Here is a 22,515-nt window from a genome sequence, read left to right as displayed (position 1 = left end):
TTCGATCATTGAATTTACTATCAATAAAGCTTTAAAATTCACTATATTGGCCTAGAAGGAAGAGACAATAACATTTTCAGTCTCACAAAGAATTGTCATAGACACTCATATTACATGAAATCAATAAGATAAATGTTTTCGGCTTGGGCATTCTTGCTTTCAATAAGTATAAAGAAATTTTATTGAAAACATATATAAGATCTTTTAAAAATTGTTTATAAAAACAATATATTAAGTATGTATATTAATAAAATATATGTATATAATTCATCGGTTCGATTCGGTTATTTCTTCAGTTTTTTTCGAATAAAATCATAACCAAACCAAATACTACCGATTTTCAAAAATCTAAAAATCAAACCAAACCCAAATAAAATCGATTTTATTTTATCGATTTGATTTGATTTTTTGATTTGGATCGATTTTTATCCAAACCGTGAACACCCCTAATTTTACTGTTACAAATTAGAGAAAGATGACTGCTAATTAATTTCGAATAATTAAATGAGTAATGGATCGACGCACCAAGCAAGTTATAAAGTAAAGTATGTATAAATTGATGCGTTAAATCATAATCATATTTTCAGGATTAATGTCTTCACGGAATTTGCAATAATCAGGAACAGGAAGAACCACGAAACACAATTCAACTAGAAATACGAATAGTTATCCAAATAAATTAAAGGACCCTTTAACTGTATCTAGGATTTCTCGGGTTCATGTGCTCCCTTCTTAGATTATATATAGTAATGTTATATTTTAAAATATAAAATAAACATAGATGTATAAATCCATGGTCAAAGTATCACTCAATGCGATGATGATTGGATACATGGCCTTTCTAAGTGAGATTAGAAATTTAATATTATACTCCACATATCTTGTTTGTTTGTTGATTTATTTTTATTTTTAAAATATTGAGTAATTCAATAACACCTTTCTAATTGGTTATTGATATAATTTTCAGCGTTTTAATTAATATAATTTTAAAAAAATTAAGGATTCAATGAGAAGAATCTAAAGATCGAATCGGTCAAATTTATATCTTGGATCCACATTTTCATAATAGCGCATTGCCTTTTAACTATTAAAAGGATAAACAAATGATCGCACTTTTGAAGCAAAACTCTACTCGTTATTAGGGGTGTACATGGCCGGGTTGGTTCGGGTTTTTCAAATATCAAACCAAACCATTTGTGTCGGATTTGTAAATTTATAAACCAAACCAAACCAATAAAACTCGGGTTTTTCAACCTCAGGTTTTTCGGGTTATTTCGGGTTTTTCCGATAAAGTATTCATACAAACATATAATTTACTTGTACTTCAAATATTTCTTTAGTCCTACCAAAATACAACTATCTAAGATGTTTCTTAAAAATATAACACAATATGATATGATTAATGACACTAAAATATCCAACAAAAATAATAATAATGAAATCGCGTAAAACAAATATTGCAAATTAACAAGTCATAATGAAAATTATCATAATTTAAAAGTACTAAATCATGCTAAAATAAGTTTAATAAGTATTAGTTACATGACTAAATATTAAAGGAAATTAAAATTAGATTATGTATTTTAATTGTCTAAAACCAATGTAAAACGAAAGAACAAATATTCAATATTATTGTCATTCTTAGTGTTGAATTGATTTTCTTTTTTGCATTAGTATTAATTTGATTTTGATTTAAGCTTTATTATAATTACCAACATCTGTGGTATAATTTTTATTGGTCCATTCATAATTCTAAGTTTCAAACTTGAAATAATATATTAAAAGATAAAAAACTATAGAAAAAGTATAAGAAATATTTAAAAATTATATCAAAGTAAATATTTTTATGTATAAAATAAAATTTTAAAATTATATATATAATGTCGGGTTGGTTTGGTCTCGGTTGGTTTTTTTAGTTAAAACCAAACCAACCCAAATATAGTCGGGTTTTTTTTTCAAAACCAAAACCAAGTCAAACCAAACCACTAGTCGAGTTTTTTTTCGGGTTGTCGATTGGTTCGATTTTCGGTTTGATTTTGTACACCCCTACTCGTTATGATTCAATTTTCATGGGGAGATTCAAATTAATGTGATGTACTTAAGCGCGTTTTTTATTTGTCCTCATTAAGTCATCAAATCATGATTATATATATATATATATAATTCTTGACTAGCCTTCTTTATCCTCGATAATTAAGTCACCAAATCATGATTATACAATTGAACATGCATCTGCCGGATATTTAGGATTTCTGATTAGTCCACCCATTTCATTAGATTAGCCACATGTCACCTCAATTTTTCTTTTTTCTCTTCTTTCTTAATTACTCCTGTTTCCTAGTAATTATTTCATGGCTGAACTTATCAAAATGTTGACAATCTATTGTCCGACTTAAAATATGTAATGGTCCCTAGTTATCTAGATTTAGTTGTACTTAGTGGTGACAATTGGGCAAGTAAGGCAAATCTTAATCCGTTAATATTTTGAACGGTCATATTTTATCCTATTTACAATTTTTTCAAACGTTTGCCCTATCTTAGTCTATTTTATTAAGTCATGTCCTGTCCTATCTTGTCCTGTTCTGTCTTGTTTATGCACTTTTTAATTTTATTCTTCTCTAGTAGGAGTATTTTTAATTAGACTGTGGCAGTGAATGGTGAAATAATTAGTTGGAGGTTGTGGTTGGGTTGTTGTAACCTTTTTCCAAGCTATAGTACTTTTGTGATAGTTTATTAAATATTACCAGAATTTATTATATTTTTTTTAAAAAAAAGCTTTTATCAATTGTACCTACTAGACGTGTTTTTTTTTATATAAGAAACCGTAGAATAATATGTTCAATTTTAACAAAACTGATGAATTCCACAACATCTTCGAGATCTCACTCTGTGCTGTAAAAATGTGACTTTTGAACAAATCATCATACTGAGTTTCCTAGAAAATAACTATTTGAAATATGAAATAATCAATTGCTAAGGTGTCAAATCAAGCTTGGAATATGTAAACTAACACTCTAGATTCATCTTAGAAAGACAAATTTTAAATATAAACCAAATGTTAAATTCTTAGTCAATAGTTTGTCTTCTTATTATACTAATTTTCATTTGTAACAACATTGATTAAATGAATCTATAAACTATTTACTGAATAAAAATTATAAAAATTCAAAATCGCGTAGTAATAAATATAGAATGTTCAACCTCTTTCTTGTTCACAGAATATTTCTTTTTCCATCGTCGAAGACATAAAAGGAACACCGAACACGTAAGAGAGTAATCTGCTAATTAATTTACCCGTGGAACAATCGTGACTATATTAACACCTAATTGCGGCTATCTAAATGTGTATATGTTATGTATACAAATGTATATTAATATAAAATATACACTATCTATACATTGTATATCTATATATAATTTGTAAACCGGATGACCGTGAACTATAATTTTCTCTTAAATCTTCCCTGCCTTGCCCGTTAAGAATTTGTCTTGATCTACTCTGCTTCAATTGTCATCCCTATTGTTCAAACAGCCACATCATATATATTCTCCAACACTCAATTTTGTACTAAATTATTTGAAAACAATATATATAACGTTAAATTCTGATTTTATGCGTATATATATTAAAATGTTGATTAAAGAAAGTGATAACGATAAAGATGTGAGAGATCGTTTAAAAGGTGTAATTTTTGTATAAATTTTTTTGTGAGTGTCACGGGAGTGAGAAATAGTGGTGAAGTAACCTGATCTTCAAGTGGTACATTTCGACCATTTCTCATAATTGAAAGGAAAATTGGCCCCTTTTCTTTGTAAAAGGTGTGAGTATTTTAGCTAAGGATAAATTACATAAATACATATACTCCACTTTTTTTATAATAATATCTAAAATTTTCTTTCATTTAAAAAAATAACAAAAATCCGATGTATCAGAGATCCTATAAATTTAAGGAATTTTTTTAATTTGGGAAAGAATAGGGATATGATGTAATTAGAGCTGTCAAAAAGGGCCGGCCCAGCTCCACCCGGCCTAAGCCTCACGGGCCAAGGAATTTGAAGGGCTAGGGCGGGCTGGCCCTTCATTCGAAAGGGCCTGAAAATGCTCAACTCAACCCAACCCTAGAAGGGCCGAGGGCTGGGGGGGCTAGCCCTTTTTTTTTCTCTTTTTTTTCTTTTCAAACTTATAATTCTATAACATCAAGAAAATGAGAAGATTTTCAAATCAAATATGGCAAACAATGGTGTTGTTTTAATAACACTAGCAAAAACTCTAGTGTAATTAGCATATATCTCGCATACGAGATACGCGAGTGAGATAAGAGAGTGACAAGCAAGATTGGAGGAGGCGAGGGCGCGGGATTTGTCTATGCATCCTAGATACATGTGAATCTATTTGGATAGAGTGTATCTTGAACAGATTAACCTAATTTGAGTCCATATATTTCGAGATACATGTGAATCTATTTGGATAGAGTGTATCTTGAACAGATTAACCTAATTTGAGTCCATATATTCCGAGAACCATGTATCTGGACGTACCAAAATCCGATAAGATTCATAATATTACAACATAGCGTGTATTTAAGTAATTAGATTATATACTAGTGAGATTATTGTAAGTTACCCTTGAATAAAAAGTTTTGGCCCATGGATCGACCCCGACCCAGCCCCGATCAAGCCTCAAGGACCAAGGGCTTATATGGGTCGGGCTTATAAGCCCTAGTTTTAAATGGGCTTAAAAAATTCTATTTCAACCCTACCTCAATAACGAGTTGGGTTGGGAGGGATCCATGGGCTAATTCCATTTTGACGGCTCTAGATGTAATTAACTCTTAACACTATGAGATTTATGTAGTTTTTGCTTTAGTTACTGGATGGTAATGTAAAATCAAATATTCATTCTCCTGAATTAATCAGGTTCATCCTTTGAAAATTAAAATTCGTCAAGATTTATTCTCCTGAATTAACCTGGTTTATTCTATGAAATTAAAGTTAGTCAAAGTACATTCCCCCAAATTAAAAAACATTTACTATTCGGACATTGTCATCTACCTTTGTATAGTTGTTTTGATTTCTCTTGTCAATATAGAGAAATTCCTTCCTTTTTCTCCATTTTTTTTTAGACAATTGGTTTGTGCGAACTCCAAACTTTCAGCCATTAGAGCATGTATTTGTAAGTAATTTTATGGAGCCACCTACGTGAGTGTAAAGGTATGGTCTCCTTTAGTGAAAAATTTGTGTCATTTTTCTAAACACTTATGAGATCCAAGGTGTGTGCATGACGATCAAAGTAATTTGATAGTGTTTCAGAGTTTGTTTGTGTAAAATTAAGAATGATTATTTATGTTGTGGGGATCTCAACGTATATCCATTTAGTTCAAGAGTACAATTTGTGTGTATTTAATTTTTTGTTGCCTCATTCACTATGTGTCAATAAAATAAAATAAAATTGATACATGAGTATATGTTCCTTTCTTTTTCCCAGAGATTATTCCTTTTTTTTGTCTTTGTATTTGTGGGGAATTGTTGGTATTTTGAGTAGTAATGCAAAGTCAAAGATTTATTTTTTGATCAAATAATCATGTCCAGTTTTTGAAAATTAAAGTTAGTCAATGTTCATATCCTTCGAATTAGACAGGTTCGTTTGCTGGAATTAAAGTTAATCAAGGTACATTTCTCCAAATTAAAAGACCTTTACTATCCAAACTTTACCATTCGCCTACATATATACCGGTTGAGATTTCACTTGTCAAAATAGAGAAATTCCTCTGTTATTTTTTAAAAGCTCTTCTTCTTCTTTATATTTCTGACCAATCAATTTGTGAGAACTTCAAACTTCCAACCATTAGTGAATATGTTTGAAAGTGATTGTGTAATCTTAGAGAGCGATACAACGATTTAGATCCTTATCAAGCCAAAATTGCTTTGAAGACTATGGCTTATCACGATCAGTTTTTGTGATTATATATGTAAACTATTTTAATTTTCAATCTTTTAGTATTTTCCAAATAAAAAGTCCACGTGCATATTGTAGACACGTAATTTTTTACCGAACTTAAGGTCTTACACCATTTCTAGAGCTTAAATATTTTATAAAAATCTAAATTAAATATTTTTACTTTTACCTTATTTTAGTAAGTTTATTTTAAAAAGATTTGAAAATAACAAAAAAAAAACTATGTATTTTCTTTTAATTTAGATTTAATAAATAAGCTAGTGTTTCTTAATTATATTTTTAGACTAGCTATTTGACTTTTCTTATATTTTATTAATTCAAAATAATTAATTAGTATTTTTATTATTATGATTTTTATATATATATTTAAGCTAAAAAAAAAAAATAACAACTACCCACACTACCCCACTTCACCTTTCAACCCCACTTACACCTATCCCACTACCACTCACACCACTAAAATCTCCCACACAAACCATCAGAAAATCACACAATACACACCTATATACTAAAACACATTGAATACATACGCACACAACTATCAGCAACAGAGGAGAAAAAGAAAAAAATCAGCAGACAACACACACAAAAAACGTACAAAAAAAGAAGAAAAAATACACTATACATTCATACCAAAAGACACTCGTACGTATAGAAAAAGAAATCAAAACATCAAAACGTTTTTTAATTTCTTCCAACCCCACACTTAGAGGTTGAGTTCGAGGTTTGCTTTCGTGGTTTCGAATTCGTGGCTCCTTATTAGGATTGTTTCCTTTTCATGAATTGAATTTTCGCAAGAGGTACCATTTAATTTTCATTGTATAATTTGATTTCATTATTATACAAGATGTGATTCTAATATCATGAAGTTGCTCAAATTTATGTGTGTTTAATCCTAGCATTATAATATTGAAATTTGTTTGAACCTTTTATATCATTAAATTTAGAAATAAAATTGTATAACTTGTGATTATTTGTTTTGATGCTTGGGCTTTATTAATTTTGATGAATTATCTATTGAGTTGTGTTCAAATAGTGATAAGTTATTTTTGTGCAATAATATGAGTGTTGCTTTTATCTTTTGAGTGCTAACTTAGTTTTTTTAATAAATAAATATATAAAATAAAAACTAATAAGAAAATTTCAAAACAGTGAGTAATAACTATTGCGCACATATTTATGATGAAATATTATTATTATTATTATTATTATTATTGTGGTCGGTGGTAGTTCGGCACCACTTGATTCACGCTTAAAAATTGGCAGACTAATTTTTGTAGGCAAATTTAGATACGCTAAAAATGGTTTCAATTAAGAATGTGGTTACACATCTTCTTTGAAACACTTAAAAGAAATTCAAGGATGCGATGGCGCGCACACCTTCACAAAATTGTTTAACAATTATTTTTTAGTAATTTAAGTCAAGAGGTGTAAATTGAGATTATTAGGTGTGAGGTACCTGAGAGAAATAGGCAGTTATGCCTCTAAATGTCGACAAGACCAAGAATGCGATTACGCGTCTAGGTTCAGACTAATAAAAATTCAACAAAAAAAAGAGAGCAAACAATGGCATATAATGTGTATGTATCCAAAATAATAATAATAATTTAACATAAGTATAAATCAATAAAAGCGACCGTGCTAGAACCACGGGACTCGAGAGATGTCTAATACCTTCCCCTCGATCAACAGAATTCCTTACCTGAATTTCTGGTTTGTAGACCAAAATAAAGAGTCATTTCCTTTTGGTTAGGGATTAAAAAGAAAAGATGACTTGGAACACCATAACTTAATTTCAAGTGGCGACTCTAAAAGAAATAAAAATAACCCCTTAATCAATACAATAACTTAAATTGGAAAAACCCTCACCACTTGTGCGCAAAAAGGGGTGTGATATCTCTAGCGACTCTGCTGAGAAATAACCAGAATTCAAGTTTTGTTATATTGACTTTTACTTGATTTTATTATTTTATTTTATTGGATATATTGTGTTTGATGGCCTAATGTGCTACTTGCTGCTCATTTATTGCTTTTTATATTTATATTGTTGAACTATACTAAATTCTTTTCTCTCACGCACACTTTATGAGTCTTTGAATACACGTCACACACATACACAGGAATGCAGTTATGCATCCTACTTCTATGGAGATAAAGCTGGAGTGTCTTGACACCCAGTGAAAGATTTACCAGTAACACATGTTAGATAGGGTTGGACCAGTAACGAAATTGGAATAACGTTGTTATCGATATTACCGATAAGTTGTCCCTCCCTAGCTCGTGTTGTCCTCTCAGGTAAGCCAGTCTAGACACCAATCTCTTTAGGTTTAACCCCTAGTAAACCTGAAACACAGAAATCGTTATCACTAGTAAGCTCCGCTTATTTGCATCATTTGTATTTGACTTAGTGGGACTCAGAACAAGAGTTGGGTCCATATAAGACAAATATTTCTCTCTAACTTGACCACTTAGTTCATTTTATGTGCTATATGAAAATACATTTATTTAGAAAGTGTTCATAAGTTGATACATTTTAGTGTGATTAGTGTAATGAATAAAAAAGTTATCTTCGATTTTTATAAAATAAAAAAGGGAGAAAACACAAAAATATTTCTTCTTTTAGAAAATATTATACATTTTTTTAAAAATAAAATAAAAGATTTTGCACTAATTAATAAAAAGAACAAAATTTTATCTTGGTTTCTTTTGTTCAATTAATAAAAAAAATCAAAATATTTTTCTTTCATAATACTTAAAAAAAAATATTACATTTGTCAAGTCAAGTTTCAATATGTAAAAGTTTTTTACTGTCCAATCTGAATGAACTACACACATTATTCTCACCCCAATGAGATACGTAGTCAACCATCTTTGGGTTCGGTGATCTTTATTCAAAAATAAAAATAAAAACCTTTTTTCAAAAATTCAAAAACAAAAAAAATGAAAAAACAAGAAGCTTTAATCTTTATCAAAAATAAGTTTTTCTTAATTTTTCTTTTAATAATTCAAAAAAAAACTAAAGGATTTTATCTCAAAGCTCTAAAAAAAAGTCTAGCTATTGAGTTTTAGAAATAAATTATGCAAAGATCTTAATCATTTTCTCAAGCGTGTTACGTACGCAATCCCAAATGAATTTGATCAATGCATTATTAATTATTTTTTTTAAAAAAAACCAACAACAATTAATAATTAAGAAATGACTAACCCTAACAAACTTTATTATTCATGCACAGAGTTAACGTAAGGTGGTTGATTTGTGGTTAAGCTGACATCACATACCTACAATACAAGGTCAGAAGGAAAAAAGAAAATGACTCACAAAGACGGAAATGAGTTAGACAATGATGAGGTCCAAAACCAGATGGTCTCACAACAAACCGTGTCAATAGAAGAGGTAAGGATATTAAGACAATAAATGACGGAGATGTACGAAGTTTGGATGAGTGAACAAGCTCCACCGTCTTCGATCCGTGACTATCTAAATACAAATATGCCACCATTTATCCAAGTGTCGATAGGTGATTCGATTTATCCACCTAGATTCGATCAATACGCTAACGCATCCAACGTAGCTGGAACTTCTACGGTGTGCCTTTTGAGTACACCTATGATGAGAAATCCTCTCTTCGTGCCAACTGCACCGACTAATAATGTCACACAACCAATAATAGTGCCCAAATCCAACAATGATCCTCCATCCAAAGTTCCTCGTGATCATGGCTACACCTCTGAACATGCTCTTAAAATTCCAAGCTCTTATCCTCACACTCATCAATATAGTTCTCATGTTGAAGCTGAAAAAGCTGTTAAGAACGAGGAACATGAAGAAATGGCTAGAAAAATGAAGAGTTTGGAACAAAGTGTAAGAGATATGCAAGGATTGGGAGGTTACAAAAGTGTCTCATTCAATGATTTGTGCATGTTTCCCCACATTCATCTACCCATTGATTTTAAAACTCTAAAGTTCGAAAAATATGATGGACATGGAGATTTTGTAGCTCATTTAAAGAGATATTGTAATCAACTGAGAGGGGCTGGAAGCAAAGAAGAATTGCTCATGACTTATTTTGGGGAAAGTTTAATGGGAATTGCCTCAGAATGGTTTATAGATCAAGATACTTCTAATTGGCATACATGAGACGATTTGGCTCGATGTTTTGTTCAACAATTTCAATATAACATTGACATAGTCCCAGATCGTACTTCACTTGCCAACATGAGGAAAAAGACTACCGAAATTTTTCATGAATATGCTATTAGGTGGATGGAGCAAGCTGTTAGGGTTAAGCCGCCAATGAAAGAGTCTGAAATGATTGATGTTTTCCTCCAAGTGCAAGAACCAGACTATTTTCATTATTTACTTTCTGTTGTTGGAAAAACATTCGCCAAAGTTATTAAGATTGTTGAAATGGTGGAGAATGGCATCAAGTGTAGAAAAATTGTAAGTCAAGCTACCTTGAAAGCCACAACACAGGTGATTAAAAATGGATTAGGAAATCTTGGAGGAAAGAAAATGAAGAAGGATGTAGTTAATGTTGTGTCAGACACACAAAAAAGTCCAAGTGGTTCACTTTATCAATATGCACCACCTTAATTCCATCACTATCTCCCCATGCAAGATACACAATACTCTATTGTCCCACCCCAATATGCAGTATATGGTGCACAACCCTATGCATATCCACCAAACTATCCTCAATGGAGAGCGCCAACAAATCAAAATGTTCGTCCTTCTTCTCAAAAAATTTGAGCGCCTTATAATCCCTGTCTAAGACAAGGATTTGAAAGTGGTTAAAGACCTATGAACAATTTCACACCAATTGGAGAGTCTTACAGAAGTATATTTGAGAAATTGAAACATTTGAATATGATAGAGCCAATTCTTCAAAATTATGTGGATCCACATGCAAAAGATTTCAATCCAACAATATGGTGTGCATACAATTCTGATGCTCCAGGGCACAGTACTGAAGATTGTCAAAATTTAAGAAGAAAGGTGGAAGAGATGATTCAAACAAAGATTATTGTGGTTCAAAATGATGACCCCCTCCCCCCAAATGTTACTAAGAATCCTCTACTGACGCATAATGATGTACACTTCATCGAGATGATATATGATGACAAAGAATATGACAATTCTCTCAATTTTCAGGAAAAGACAATTGAAATTGTTGGAGCTTTCATGAAGGCTAGCGTGCAAAGTAGTGGCTAAGAAGTCAAGCTTGGTGATTGGGATACACTTTTATTTTCTCTAAAAAATGAGTCTATGGAAAATTTATTTTGTCATCATTTCTGTTATGCAATTCTTTTTTTATTTATTTTAGTAAGTCAGACTTTTCTATCATTTCTCTTATGTGTTTGTTTGTTGAGTCTTGTCGTAGTTTGGGTTATTATAGAGTTGTAACCTAAAATTAGTTTGTTGTCTTGTCATCAAATTTTTTTTATCTTAATATAATCTTTATTTTGTGTCAAAGTGACTAGTCCTATTTGACTTTCCACATATACATCTCTTTTCAATTCAATTTTTTTGACATGATATGCAAAAGGATTTGGTAAGATCTTAAGATTATATCTAGCGATGGAATGAATACATCATAGAAGTAAAAAAAAAATACATTCGAGGAAATGAATAAATGACTTAAACACCTTGATACGTCCTTTAGTATCGAAAATGGTTAAAAGAATAAATTTCATTTAAATTGACGTATGTCATTTTTGTCAAGAAGGTATTATTCAAATGGAGATTTCAAGCTGACAAATATGGAACAAAAATGAATACATATCCATCAATGCATACGTTGCAAAGAGATAATGTATGATTTTCACTTCACATCTTAAAGGGCATGCTTGTATTTGTCATTATTAATAATTGATATGACGAAGGCATTTGATTCTACTATCCAAACACCGTGTAATCCTTTAGTACCCCTTGCCTTAAATTTATTCTCTTTCATACCTTTCTTTTGGAATCAAAATACAATCAAAAAGAAAAAAAAAAGTCAGAAATTCAAAAAAAAAAAAGTGAAAAAAAAGGTTGAAAAAAAAATTCAATAACAACAAAAGAACAAACTGCTTGAACTATGTTTGACCTGATTCTTGCTTTGACAACATACGTAGGCAGACTTATTTTAAGGTTCGGTCTTACCAAGAAAAGAAATCTAAAAGATCCTCATCACAAAAACTGGCAAAAATAATAATAATAATAATAATAATAATAATAGTAATAATAATAATAATTATTTTTATGCAAAATAGAGTCGATTCCAAAAGTTGTAAGTCTTAACCCTATTACCGCACTATCTTTGAGCCTTCATGCCAATCCTTTCTTTGTAACCCTTTCCAAAAGTCACGTTACAATCTAAATAAAGACCTTCTGATCAATTTTTAACAATGACAAGTCAAGCAAGCTTTCAGTGTTGATTATCATATAAGGAAAAATGTCATGTCCTTTGTATGAGGAGTGAAAAATGAGGGAACCTTATCGGTAAAGATCCTCCAAAGCACTATAAGGCATCATTTGTGTTGAGAGAAGGTGAAAAATGAGAGAGTCTTATTGGTGAAAACTCTCAGGGCACTATAAGACGATGGTGAGTGAGAGACATACAAAATGAGTGAGATTGTTGGTGAAAAACCATTCGAGGCACCACAAGTTGAATGTGAGACATGAATCTAGTACACAAATTGGATTATAAAAGCATGACTTCAAAAGGCTGAAAGTTTGACAAAGAAATTTTTTAGATTAATTGGACAGATCAAGCCATACAATCTCATATGCATGTCATGATCATTAGAATTGAACATCACTCTCAAATGAGTCCTTGAGTTAGTCTTCATTAAAGCACGCAAAAAATGATTTCAAAATTGCTATCATATTTTCAATTGCACAAAATAAAGTTTGGTCAGCACATCAAATATGACATGATTCAAGAAATAGTGACATGTATAGTAACTTGTCAACAAGTGACAAATTTTGAGAATTTATATGAATACAAGATTCAATGATTATTGGAGGGTAGAAACAATATGAAAAATCTGAAGTTTGAAGTTCTGAACAACTAGAGATGTTTTTAAGATTGTGAAGGTGAGTTGACTAGCGGACGAAAGCAGTATATCTCAAGCTGAAATTAGCTTCCAACATGGCAACAACAAGAACAATTATCCTCAAAGTCAATGCCACAAATCGACCGTCATTAAAAAAATAATAAATATTTTGAAGAATCAAATTTGTAAACATTAGTGCAAAAAAAAATTACATACATTTTTTTGTCCTAGGATAAACATTTCCTAGATTGAGATATTTATTTCTCATTTTCTCCTAGGATAAACACTTCCTAGTCGGAGACCGTTATTAGTATTATTATTTTATTTATTTGTTTTCTCTATCCTAGAATAAACATTTTCTAGTTTGAGACAGTTATTTATAAACATTTTCTAATCTAATATGGTAATTGTATTTGATGATTTAGTTTAGCAGGACCCTCTTAAACAATGGGAATTAGTGTAGTAGGACTCTCCTAAACAATGAGAATTACTGTAGCAAAACCCTCATAAACAATGGGAATTAGAGTAGTAGGACCCTCCTAAACAATGGGAAGTAGAGTAGCAGAACCTTCCTAAACAATGAGAATTAGCGTAGCAAAACAATGAGAATTAGCGTAGGAGGACCCTCCTAAACAATGAGAAGTAGAGTAGCAGGACCCTCCTAAACAATGGGAAGTAGAGTAGCAAGACCCTCCTAAACAATGAGGGTCAGCGTAGCAGGACCCTCCTAAACAATGGGAATCAGCGTAGCAGGACCCTCATAAACAATGGGAATTAGAGTAGCAGGATCCTCATAAACAATGAGAAGTAGAGTAGTAGGACCCTCCTAAACAATGAGATTAGTGTAGCAGGACCCTCCTAAACAATGAGAATTAGTGTAGCAAGACCCTCATAAGCAATGAGAATTAATGTAGCAGGACCCTCCTAAACAATGAGAATTAGTGTAGCGTTGACACCCAATTTTGGACCTCCACGATAGGAATTAATTTTCGAGCTTCTTTAATTTCAAATGATTTGAAATAATTAACTTTATAAAAATTCAAAATATGTTTCAAGTTATTTTAAAATACTCACTTTTTATAATATTTTAAATAATAAATATGTTTTAAATCGTTACATATGTTACTAATATATTTTACAAATATTTGAAATATATATGTTTAAAATACGGTATTAAATAGTCTAGGGAGGTAATAGGTCCTCATGAAAGTTTAGTAACGCAACAGCAAATCCGACCAAAGTTGAAGTATTTTTCAGACCCTTATCCCTAAATTGTTAATTCATGTAGTCTTTCTAATTGCAAACACAACCCTTTTATTGCAATTTTAACTACCTTCTTTACCTTACCCTTTTAAGACTCTACTTTGGGCCTTAATTTAATCCCAGCCCAATCCCAAATCAATTTATCCCAGCCCAACTCCAGCAACCCAAAACAATTTCCTATTCCTCTAACACAATCAGCAAACATCATGCGACCCCACCCATTTACTCTTCGTTCCTCTTCTTCCTCAACAAGAATGCGAACAAACCCAGAAACCCAAAAAAACCATCCCAGAATCGCAGACCCGACCCATCTCGCACAGCCCGCGTCCCTCTCCTCTCTCCTTATCTATTCGTACCGAGATTGTTGGAGAATAATCCAGATGTATCCATCTTGTGCTTCATCCGTCGTTGCTCCTCGAATTGGACGGTTCTCCTTTTAAATCCGTTGGAATTGGTACTATTTCGAGCTGAAGGGATTTGAATTTTGAATTTAAATTTCATCCCTTTTCTCCCTCCCGAATTCCCCCTTTTCAGCCCTTATTTCATCTATAAATAGTCTCATTTTTTCATTATTTTGGGGGGGGGGGGTTAGAGAAAAATAGGGTTGATACTCATAAATTATACACGGCGTGAGAAAATACAAAGGGTTTTCGAGGCTAAAATAGATCCAAAAAATTGATAAGTGAGGTAGAAGATACTCAAGTCGGTTTCTATTTCGAGCTCGACACTCTTGCTGTTTCATGGAGTTGCATTTCGGTGGTGGAATGATCTTCGTGATTAGCTCGTTTCCCAGTCGCTGCTCCTAAAAAGGTAAACTCCATTTAGCATCTTAATCTATCTTAGCCAAGATGTTGTTTAGTTCGTAGATTTGAGTTCAGTTCTGAACTGTTTCTGTTGTAATTTTCTCTGTTGATTTCATTTCTTATTGTTTAGTGGCCCAACTCTACATTTAATCCATTATGGATTTCATTGTGGTTTAGTTTCTCCTTTGCGCATCTAAAGTATCGAATTCGATCTCTAGGATCACTGTTTCATCATGTCTCAAAAGTCTTTATCATGTTCCTGACTATATAGTTGCCATTATGTACCCAAGCTTGTGTTGATTTTATTAAAATTTTGAAGTTTTGTCCAGATTAGTGAAGTTCTAAGTATGAAATGGATTAATAATTTGGCTAATTTAAGTTTTGTTACTTCTCTTTTCTTTGTTTATTATTATTTTTAGTATGAGACATTCACTGCTTAATAGGATACAAATATTGATTTAAATTAGTGTTTTCTTTTGTTCCCTTATCATATTAAATAATGCTTTAATATCTCATTTTTGCTTTAGGTTACAGAATGTTGGCTTTCAATAATTGACATAGCAATTAGTCTCTATTTGTTTAAAGTTGCAGAATGGCTTGATTCTAATTAGCTTTGTGTTTATTGTGATTTCTCTCCTTTAAACATATGTTTTATGTAGTGGTCTTTTCCTTAAGTGTTGGCGTGTAAATATTGGCAACAATTTGATCCATTTGCTTCTTTTTTTATTTTTTTTTATTTCCTCTTGCTGTGATTCCAATTATGCTTTGCTGATTAGTCTCGTGAATGTTGCTACTTCATAATTTTAATCTATCATAGCACAATTGTTTGAGGTAATGAAATATGTGTCCTTTGCATGTCCCTGTGTTAAGAAACTCTTGTTCAGATATGTTTGAAAATATTTAATAAAATGCTTTCTTGTATATGTGTTAGAATAATTTCATGCGACTTGGCTAATGTTGCTTCCATTTTCTTTGTATGTGCATCAACCTAAGTCCTTTTGGACTCACTTTTTTCTCATTTTTCTGAGTTGAGATTCTTCGAATCAGCTTCATCTTGATCGAGTGAAATGGAGGCAACTTACATGCTAGAAATTGAAGTGCAAGCCTCCAAAAGCCCAAAAGGGGGTTGTATACCTATTGTATACAACAGTATACACTTGTATACAATAATTGAATATTGATATATAGGCAAAAAATGTGAAATACAGGGGTGCAGGTCTAAAGAGGGATATACAGGAATTCAGGCCCAAAATACGTTCAGTATACACTAATATACACTCGGTGTATACAATTTCTCAAAGCTGAAAAATAGATTGAGAAGAGGCTCAAACAATGCAGTTCTTTAGTCAATTAGGACAGGCTTCTTTTGGGCCCAAACAGGAAAGAATGGCCAGCAGCAGACTTTAATTGAAATGGGACAAAGTCCATTACTTTGAGAAATTTGTTAGAGATAGGACAGGTGGGCCAAAGGCCCAATTTTAGTTGAATTTGGGCAAAGAGCCCAAGTTCAAAAATTTTCTCCTTTCTTTATTTGTTATCGTATTGACTAACATTTTATTTGGATTATGGTTTGACTTAATTAATTTTCCAAAGATAGTCATTTCTCCTTTTTATATTCAAATTAAATATTTATATTTTACTTATCTTTGTTTCATTCATTGTCTTGCCAACCTATAAATTATTTCCCTTATAAAGTCTCCCTTTAGTTATTCCCCCTTAATTAATAAAAATGAGTTTCTTACTTAATCAATTCAAGTTAGTCAAAAGTCATTTTAGTCAAATCGCCGGTCAACCGCAAGTTAGCGGACATTTCGAGGACCTAACACCTTCTCAGTATGTACATTGAACTTCAAACCCTTTTATTTTCAATTGATTTTATCTATTTAATTCTTTTGAAAACCTTGGGTTTTTCTTGATTTTTTTACTAAAAAAATAAGTGGCGACTCTGTTTCTTTTGGAAATTCGATTTCTTTTAAATCATAAGTTTAATCGATTTTTTGAAAACAAGTCATTTTTCTTCTATTTATTTTTTCCAAGTAAAACAAGGACCTTCCTAAACAATGAGATTTAGATTAGCAGGACTCTTCTAGACAATGGGATTAGTAGGACCCTCTTACATAATGAGATTTGGTTACTTTTCCTAGGATTCACTTCCTAGTCTGAGACCGTTAATTTTTATTTTTCTCCTAGGATAAGCACTTCCTAGTCTGAGTTTATTATTTTATTTATTTATTTTAATTTGCTAATAACTCACAAAAAATTTCCAGTGAAAACTGGGGCAATTTTTTTGTTTGTGATGGTGTTCAAGTTTCTTCAAGCGAAACATGGATTTGAAATTCAAGAACAAAGTTTCAACTTTTGTCAGAATGATCAATCCCATGATAGCCAGAATCAACTTCTTCAATGCGTGTAGCAACTTGACTTCCTGACATCTATTTCTATTCAGCTTCTGATCAAGAAAACATATTCAAATTTTCATTTTTGAAGAGTGCCAAAAGCTCACTCTAAGCGGCAAGTTAATCCTCAATCCAATTCAAGATCAAGATACTCACCCAAAAATCAAGGTGATATCTGAAAGTAAAGACACAAGTGAAGACTCAAGAGAAGCTCTATAGATAGGAGCTTGTACTTTTATTTTCCTTTTGACTATTAGCTTTCATTATTTTTATGTAAGGATAGGAATCGTGACTTGGAGCCTTGATGAAACCTCACTTAACTTCAAACTCATCACCTCATCTCGTTGAACTAGATGTGACCTGATTCCCTTATAACCCGAGATATGTAGGATGTTCAAAACCAAGAGTCGGTCACACATATTTTTCCTTCAAATACAAGTTCGGTCAAAACTTGTCACGTTATCTACTTCTTTGTTTGAAAACCTTTCGTGTTTCCAGTCAAAGAGGGGAAAACTGTAGACACATAATTTTTTATCGAACTTAAGGTGTTACACCATTTCTAGAGATTAAATATTTTATAAAAATCTAAATTAAATATTTTTACTTTTACCTTATTAAAGTAAATTTATTTTAAAAAGATTTGAAAATAACAAAAAAAAAACTATGTATTTTCTTTTAATTTAGATTTAATAAATAAGCTGGTGTTTCTTAATTATATTTTTAGACTAGCTATTTGACTTTTCTTATATTTTATTAATTCAAAATAATTAATTAATATTTTTATTATTATGATTTTTATATATATATTTAAGCTAAAAAAAATAATAACCTAAACTACCCACACTACCCCACTTCACCTTTCAACCCCACTTACACCTATCCCACTACACACTCACACCACTAAACACCCCCACACAAACCATCAAAAAATCACACACTATACACCTATATACTAAAACACATTGAATGCATACGCACACAACTATCAGCAATACAGAGGAGAAAAAGAAAAAAAAATCAGCAGACAACACACACAAAAAACGTACAAAAAAAGAAGAAGAAAGAATACACTATACATTCATACTAAAAGATGCTCGTACGTATAGAAAAAAAATCAAAACATCAAAATTCAGCAATACAGAGGAGAAAAAGAAAAAAAAATCAGCAGACAACACACACAAAAAACGTACAAAAAAAGAAGAAGAAAGAATACACTATACATTCATACTAAAAGATGCTCGTACGTATAGAAAAAAAATCAAAACATCAAAATGTTTTTTAATTCCTTCCAACCCCACACTTAGAGGTTGAGTTCGAGGTTTGCTTTCGTGATTTCGAGTTCGTGGCTCCTTATTAGGATTGTTTCCTTTTCGTGAATTAAATTTTCGCAATAGGTACCATTTAATCTTCATTGTATAATTTGATTTCATTATTATAAAAGATGTGATTCTAATATCATGAAGTAACTCAAATTTATGTGTGTTTAATTTTAACATTATAATATTGAAATTTGTTTGAACCTTTTATATCATTAAATTTAGAAATAAAATTGTATAACTTGTGATTATTTGTTTTGGTGCTTGTGCCTTATTAATTTTGATGAATTTTCTGTTGAGTTGTGTTCAAATAAGTGATAAGTTATTTTTGTGCAATAATATGGGTGTTACTTTTATCTTTTGAGTGCTAACTTAGTTTTTTTAATAAATAAATATATAAAATAAAAACTAATAAGAAAATTTTCAACAGTGAGTAATAACTATTGTGCACATGTTTATGATGAATAATAATATTATTATTACTATTATTATTATTACTAATATTATTATTATTATTGTGGTCGGTGGTAGTTCGACACCACTTGATTCACGCTTAAAAATTGGCAGACTAATTTTTGTAGCAAATTTAGATACGCTAAAAATGGTTTCAATTAAGAATGTGGTTACACATCTTTTTTTAAACACTTAAAAGAAATTCAAGGATGCGGTGGCGCACCTTGACCAAATTGTTTAATAATTAATTTTAGTAATTTAAGTCAAGAGGTGTAAATTGAGATTATTAGGTGTGAGGTACTCGAGAGAAAAAGACAGTTATGCCTCTAAATGTTAAGACCAAGAATGCGTTTACACGTCTAGGTTCAGACTAATAAAAATTCAACAAAAAAAAGAGAGCAAACAATGGCATATAATAATGTATCCAAAATAATAATAATAATAATTTAACATAAGTATAAGTCAATAAAAGCGATTGTGCTAGAACCACGAGACTCGAGGGATGCCTAATACCTTCCCCTCGGTCAACAGAATTCCTTACCTGAATTTCTGGTTCGCAGACCAAAATAAAGAGTCATTTCCTTTTGGTTAGGGGTTAAAAAGAAAAGGTGACTTGGAACACCATAACTCAATTCCAAGTGATGACTCTGAAAGAAATAAAAATAATCTCTTAATCAATACAATCACTTAAATTGGAAAAACCCTCATCGCCCGTGCGCAAAAAGGGGTATGACACATATAAAAAAAAAATCAGCCAAAAAGTACAAATCTAGCCACTTTTATAACAACAAGAATACATCTAACTTCACTTATTAACGAATGATAAATTTGAATTACAAAATTGAAGTCAAATGTGGACCGCTTTAAGGCTTAAGCATACTTTTAAGTAGAATTAGGGCTCCTTATAATTTGATTTGGATCAATTTTTAGTTAAAATTAAAACTAAATTAATTTAATAAATTTTAAAATTTAACCAAATAAAATAAATTTCATGGATTTGGTTATTATCAAGTTTAATCTAGGTAATGATAAATTGGTAATGGTAAATAAAGTGATATAAAGCCCTTGGTGAGAGAGTTGAGTTCTTAGGATGAGGCTTGTATTTTCCACCGTTCATCCAAGATAAAGCAACTACTATAATATTTCTTTCTTCTTCTTCAATTCTTAACTTGTGAAGATAGAAAAAATTATGGCTCTGAGAATGTGGGCTTCTTCAACAGCCAACGCACTAAGAATCTCCACAACCAACAACATAATTGCCCCTTCCTTTTCTATCTCTAGATGTTTTTCAACCGGTAATCCATTTTTCTCTAAATTCTCATTTGCAGAGTTTTTTGCTTTTTTGTTTTCAAAATTGGGGAAATGTCAACCAATTGAGCTATTGAGATTCCTAATTTGCGATTTTCTTCTTCACCTTTATTAATTACTCCATATATATGTTGTGTTTACAGTAATTGATGGGCTGAAGTATGCATCTTCACATGAATGGGTGAAGCATGAGGGTTCAGTGGCCACAGTTGGCATCACTGATCATGCTCAGGTGAGTCTTCTGCTTATATTCCATTTTGGATTTAGCTTATATACACTGATGTGAAAAAAATATTTGTACTTCTGTTAGTACATTTTAGTTGACCTAAGACTGTAAAAGTTCCTTTATATTGTTGGTGTATCTAAGTTTTGTTTCAATTTGTTTGTTTGGTTTTGATTTGTCATGGAGATTAAGAAAGTAAAGAAACTTTTGAATTTTATAGTATTAAACTAAAGATAGGTAGAATGTACTGAAATGTTGTTTCATCTCGTAGTCTTGAACATGTTGTGGAAAGTTGAAATTAAAGAATTGTCAAAAAAGGAAAGAGACATTCATTTTTTAGACGGAGGGGATTTATTTTCTCCAATGAAATACTGTTGAAATGATATCATTTGACTTCAGTCTTGTTTATTTCTATTGGTGATCTCCCAAGGATAAAAGCTATACGACCCGTTTGTCTCTCAGTCGAAACATTTCTAACGAACTTTCCAATGAAAATTTTATATACGACCCGTGTTTAGATAACACAATTGGAAACGTCGATTGAAAATTTGCATATTTTTAGAAGTGCTCTAGGAGAGTGTGAATGCTAATCTGAATAAATCAACTATTGAATTATACATGTATGGTATAATGGCAATAAAAGCTATGTTACTTATGCTTGCCCATGAATTTATACAAGAAAAATGTGACGAACTTTGGGTATTTGTGATGCACTTTAAAAAAAAAAAATGAATGTTGGATTTGGTATACCAGAAACAAATTCCTGGATAATGTGTATACAAAACTGATTAGTAAAGAAATGCTGATAGTCTATGATTTTCAAACATTTGAATGGTTACTACAGGACCATCTTGGAGAAGTTGTGTTTGTGGATTTGCCAGATGTTGGTGGTTCTGTTTCCCAAGGAAGCAGCTTTGGAGCTGTTGAAAGTGTCAAAGCCACCAGTGACATTAATTGTCCTATCTCTGGTGAGATTGTTGAGGTCAACACAAAGCTTTCTGAAACGCCCGGCTTGGTAAGAAATTTCATTAGTTGATAGAGTTCAATTGTTACTTTTTCATTTTCTAGCTGGTTGAATGTCATTTTTGTACTATCAAGATAAATTCGAGCCCATATGAAGATGGATGGATGATTAAAGTGAAGCCAAGCAGCCCATCAGAATTAGAATCTTTGATGGGATCGAAAGAGTACACAAAATTCTGTGAAGAAGAGGATAGTCATTAACACATGAATTAAGGTGCTGCTTAATTCATCTTGGACTAACTCGTCATGTGCTTAAGGTTGATATTATTATAAAATTTCCCAGTCAATGTATAAAATTGTTCAAGCATTATCGGCATCTTTGCCTATGCAGTTTTATAATTCAATCTTCCGTTATTAAGACCATCTTTGTCCTCTTAATTTTATCTTCCAATTCTTTCTTAGACAATTATGTATCGATCTTCACTGAAAATACATGTGAAGCATTCAAGATAATTGTGGGACAAACTGCAATATCATTGCTTCATATTTAAATAAAAGACCATTAGAATGGTTAAATTATTCATTTAGTTATGTAAATGATCGATCCGTAGTGACTTTCAAGTGCCAAGAATCAATAGTCTTCACACATTTTCTGCAGACAGCTTCCTAATTCTTGCTAGGCAATTGTCAGTATGCCTAATCGTTGGAAACTATTGCACCTTGCTCTCTGTGTTAAGCCGTTCAAGCCTGCATGTCAAAACTCTCACTATATCTCATTTATCATCTCACAAAC

The 22,515-nt window shown here is 31.4% G+C and overlaps 1 protein-coding gene across 1 annotated transcript; it reads left to right on the top strand.

The window, feature by feature from the left end:
- Nucleotides 1-20,321: 20,321 nt before the first annotated feature.
- On the top strand, nucleotides 20,322-22,145 carry LOC102605022 (glycine cleavage system H protein, mitochondrial-like). Its single transcript, XM_006361113.2, has 4 exons — nucleotides 20,322-20,523; nucleotides 20,680-20,768; nucleotides 21,604-21,774; nucleotides 21,858-22,145. Exons 1-4 carry the CDS (start codon nucleotides 20,418-20,420, stop codon nucleotides 21,981-21,983), a joined length of 492 nt encoding a protein of 163 aa, XP_006361175.1. The 5' UTR covers nucleotides 20,322-20,417; the 3' UTR covers nucleotides 21,984-22,145.
- The last annotated feature ends 370 nt before the right edge of the window (nucleotides 22,146-22,515 follow it).

Source organism: Solanum tuberosum, unplaced genomic scaffold (genome assembly GCF_000226075.1).
Source record: "Solanum tuberosum cultivar DM 1-3 516 R44 unplaced genomic scaffold, SolTub_3.0 scf00346, whole genome shotgun sequence".
Lineage (NCBI taxonomy): Eukaryota > Viridiplantae > Streptophyta > Magnoliopsida > Solanales > Solanaceae > Solanum > Solanum tuberosum.
The sequence above is the reverse complement of the archived record's forward strand: the minus strand, read 5'-3'. Positions and strand labels throughout refer to the sequence as shown.

Bases quoted from the DNA above. Each gene is read 5' to 3' on its own strand.
- LOC102605022 (XM_006361113.2), top strand. From the start codon at position 20,418: ATGGCTCTGAGAATGTGGGCTTCTTCAACAGCCAACGCACTAAGAATC. The intron at 20,769-21,603 runs GTGAGTCTTCTG...TGGTTACTACAG, and splicing joins GCATCACTGATCATGCTCAG to GACCATCTTGGAGAAGTTGT. The intron at 21,775-21,857 runs GTAAGAAATTTC...TGTACTATCAAG, and splicing joins TTTCTGAAACGCCCGGCTTG to ATAAATTCGAGCCCATATGA.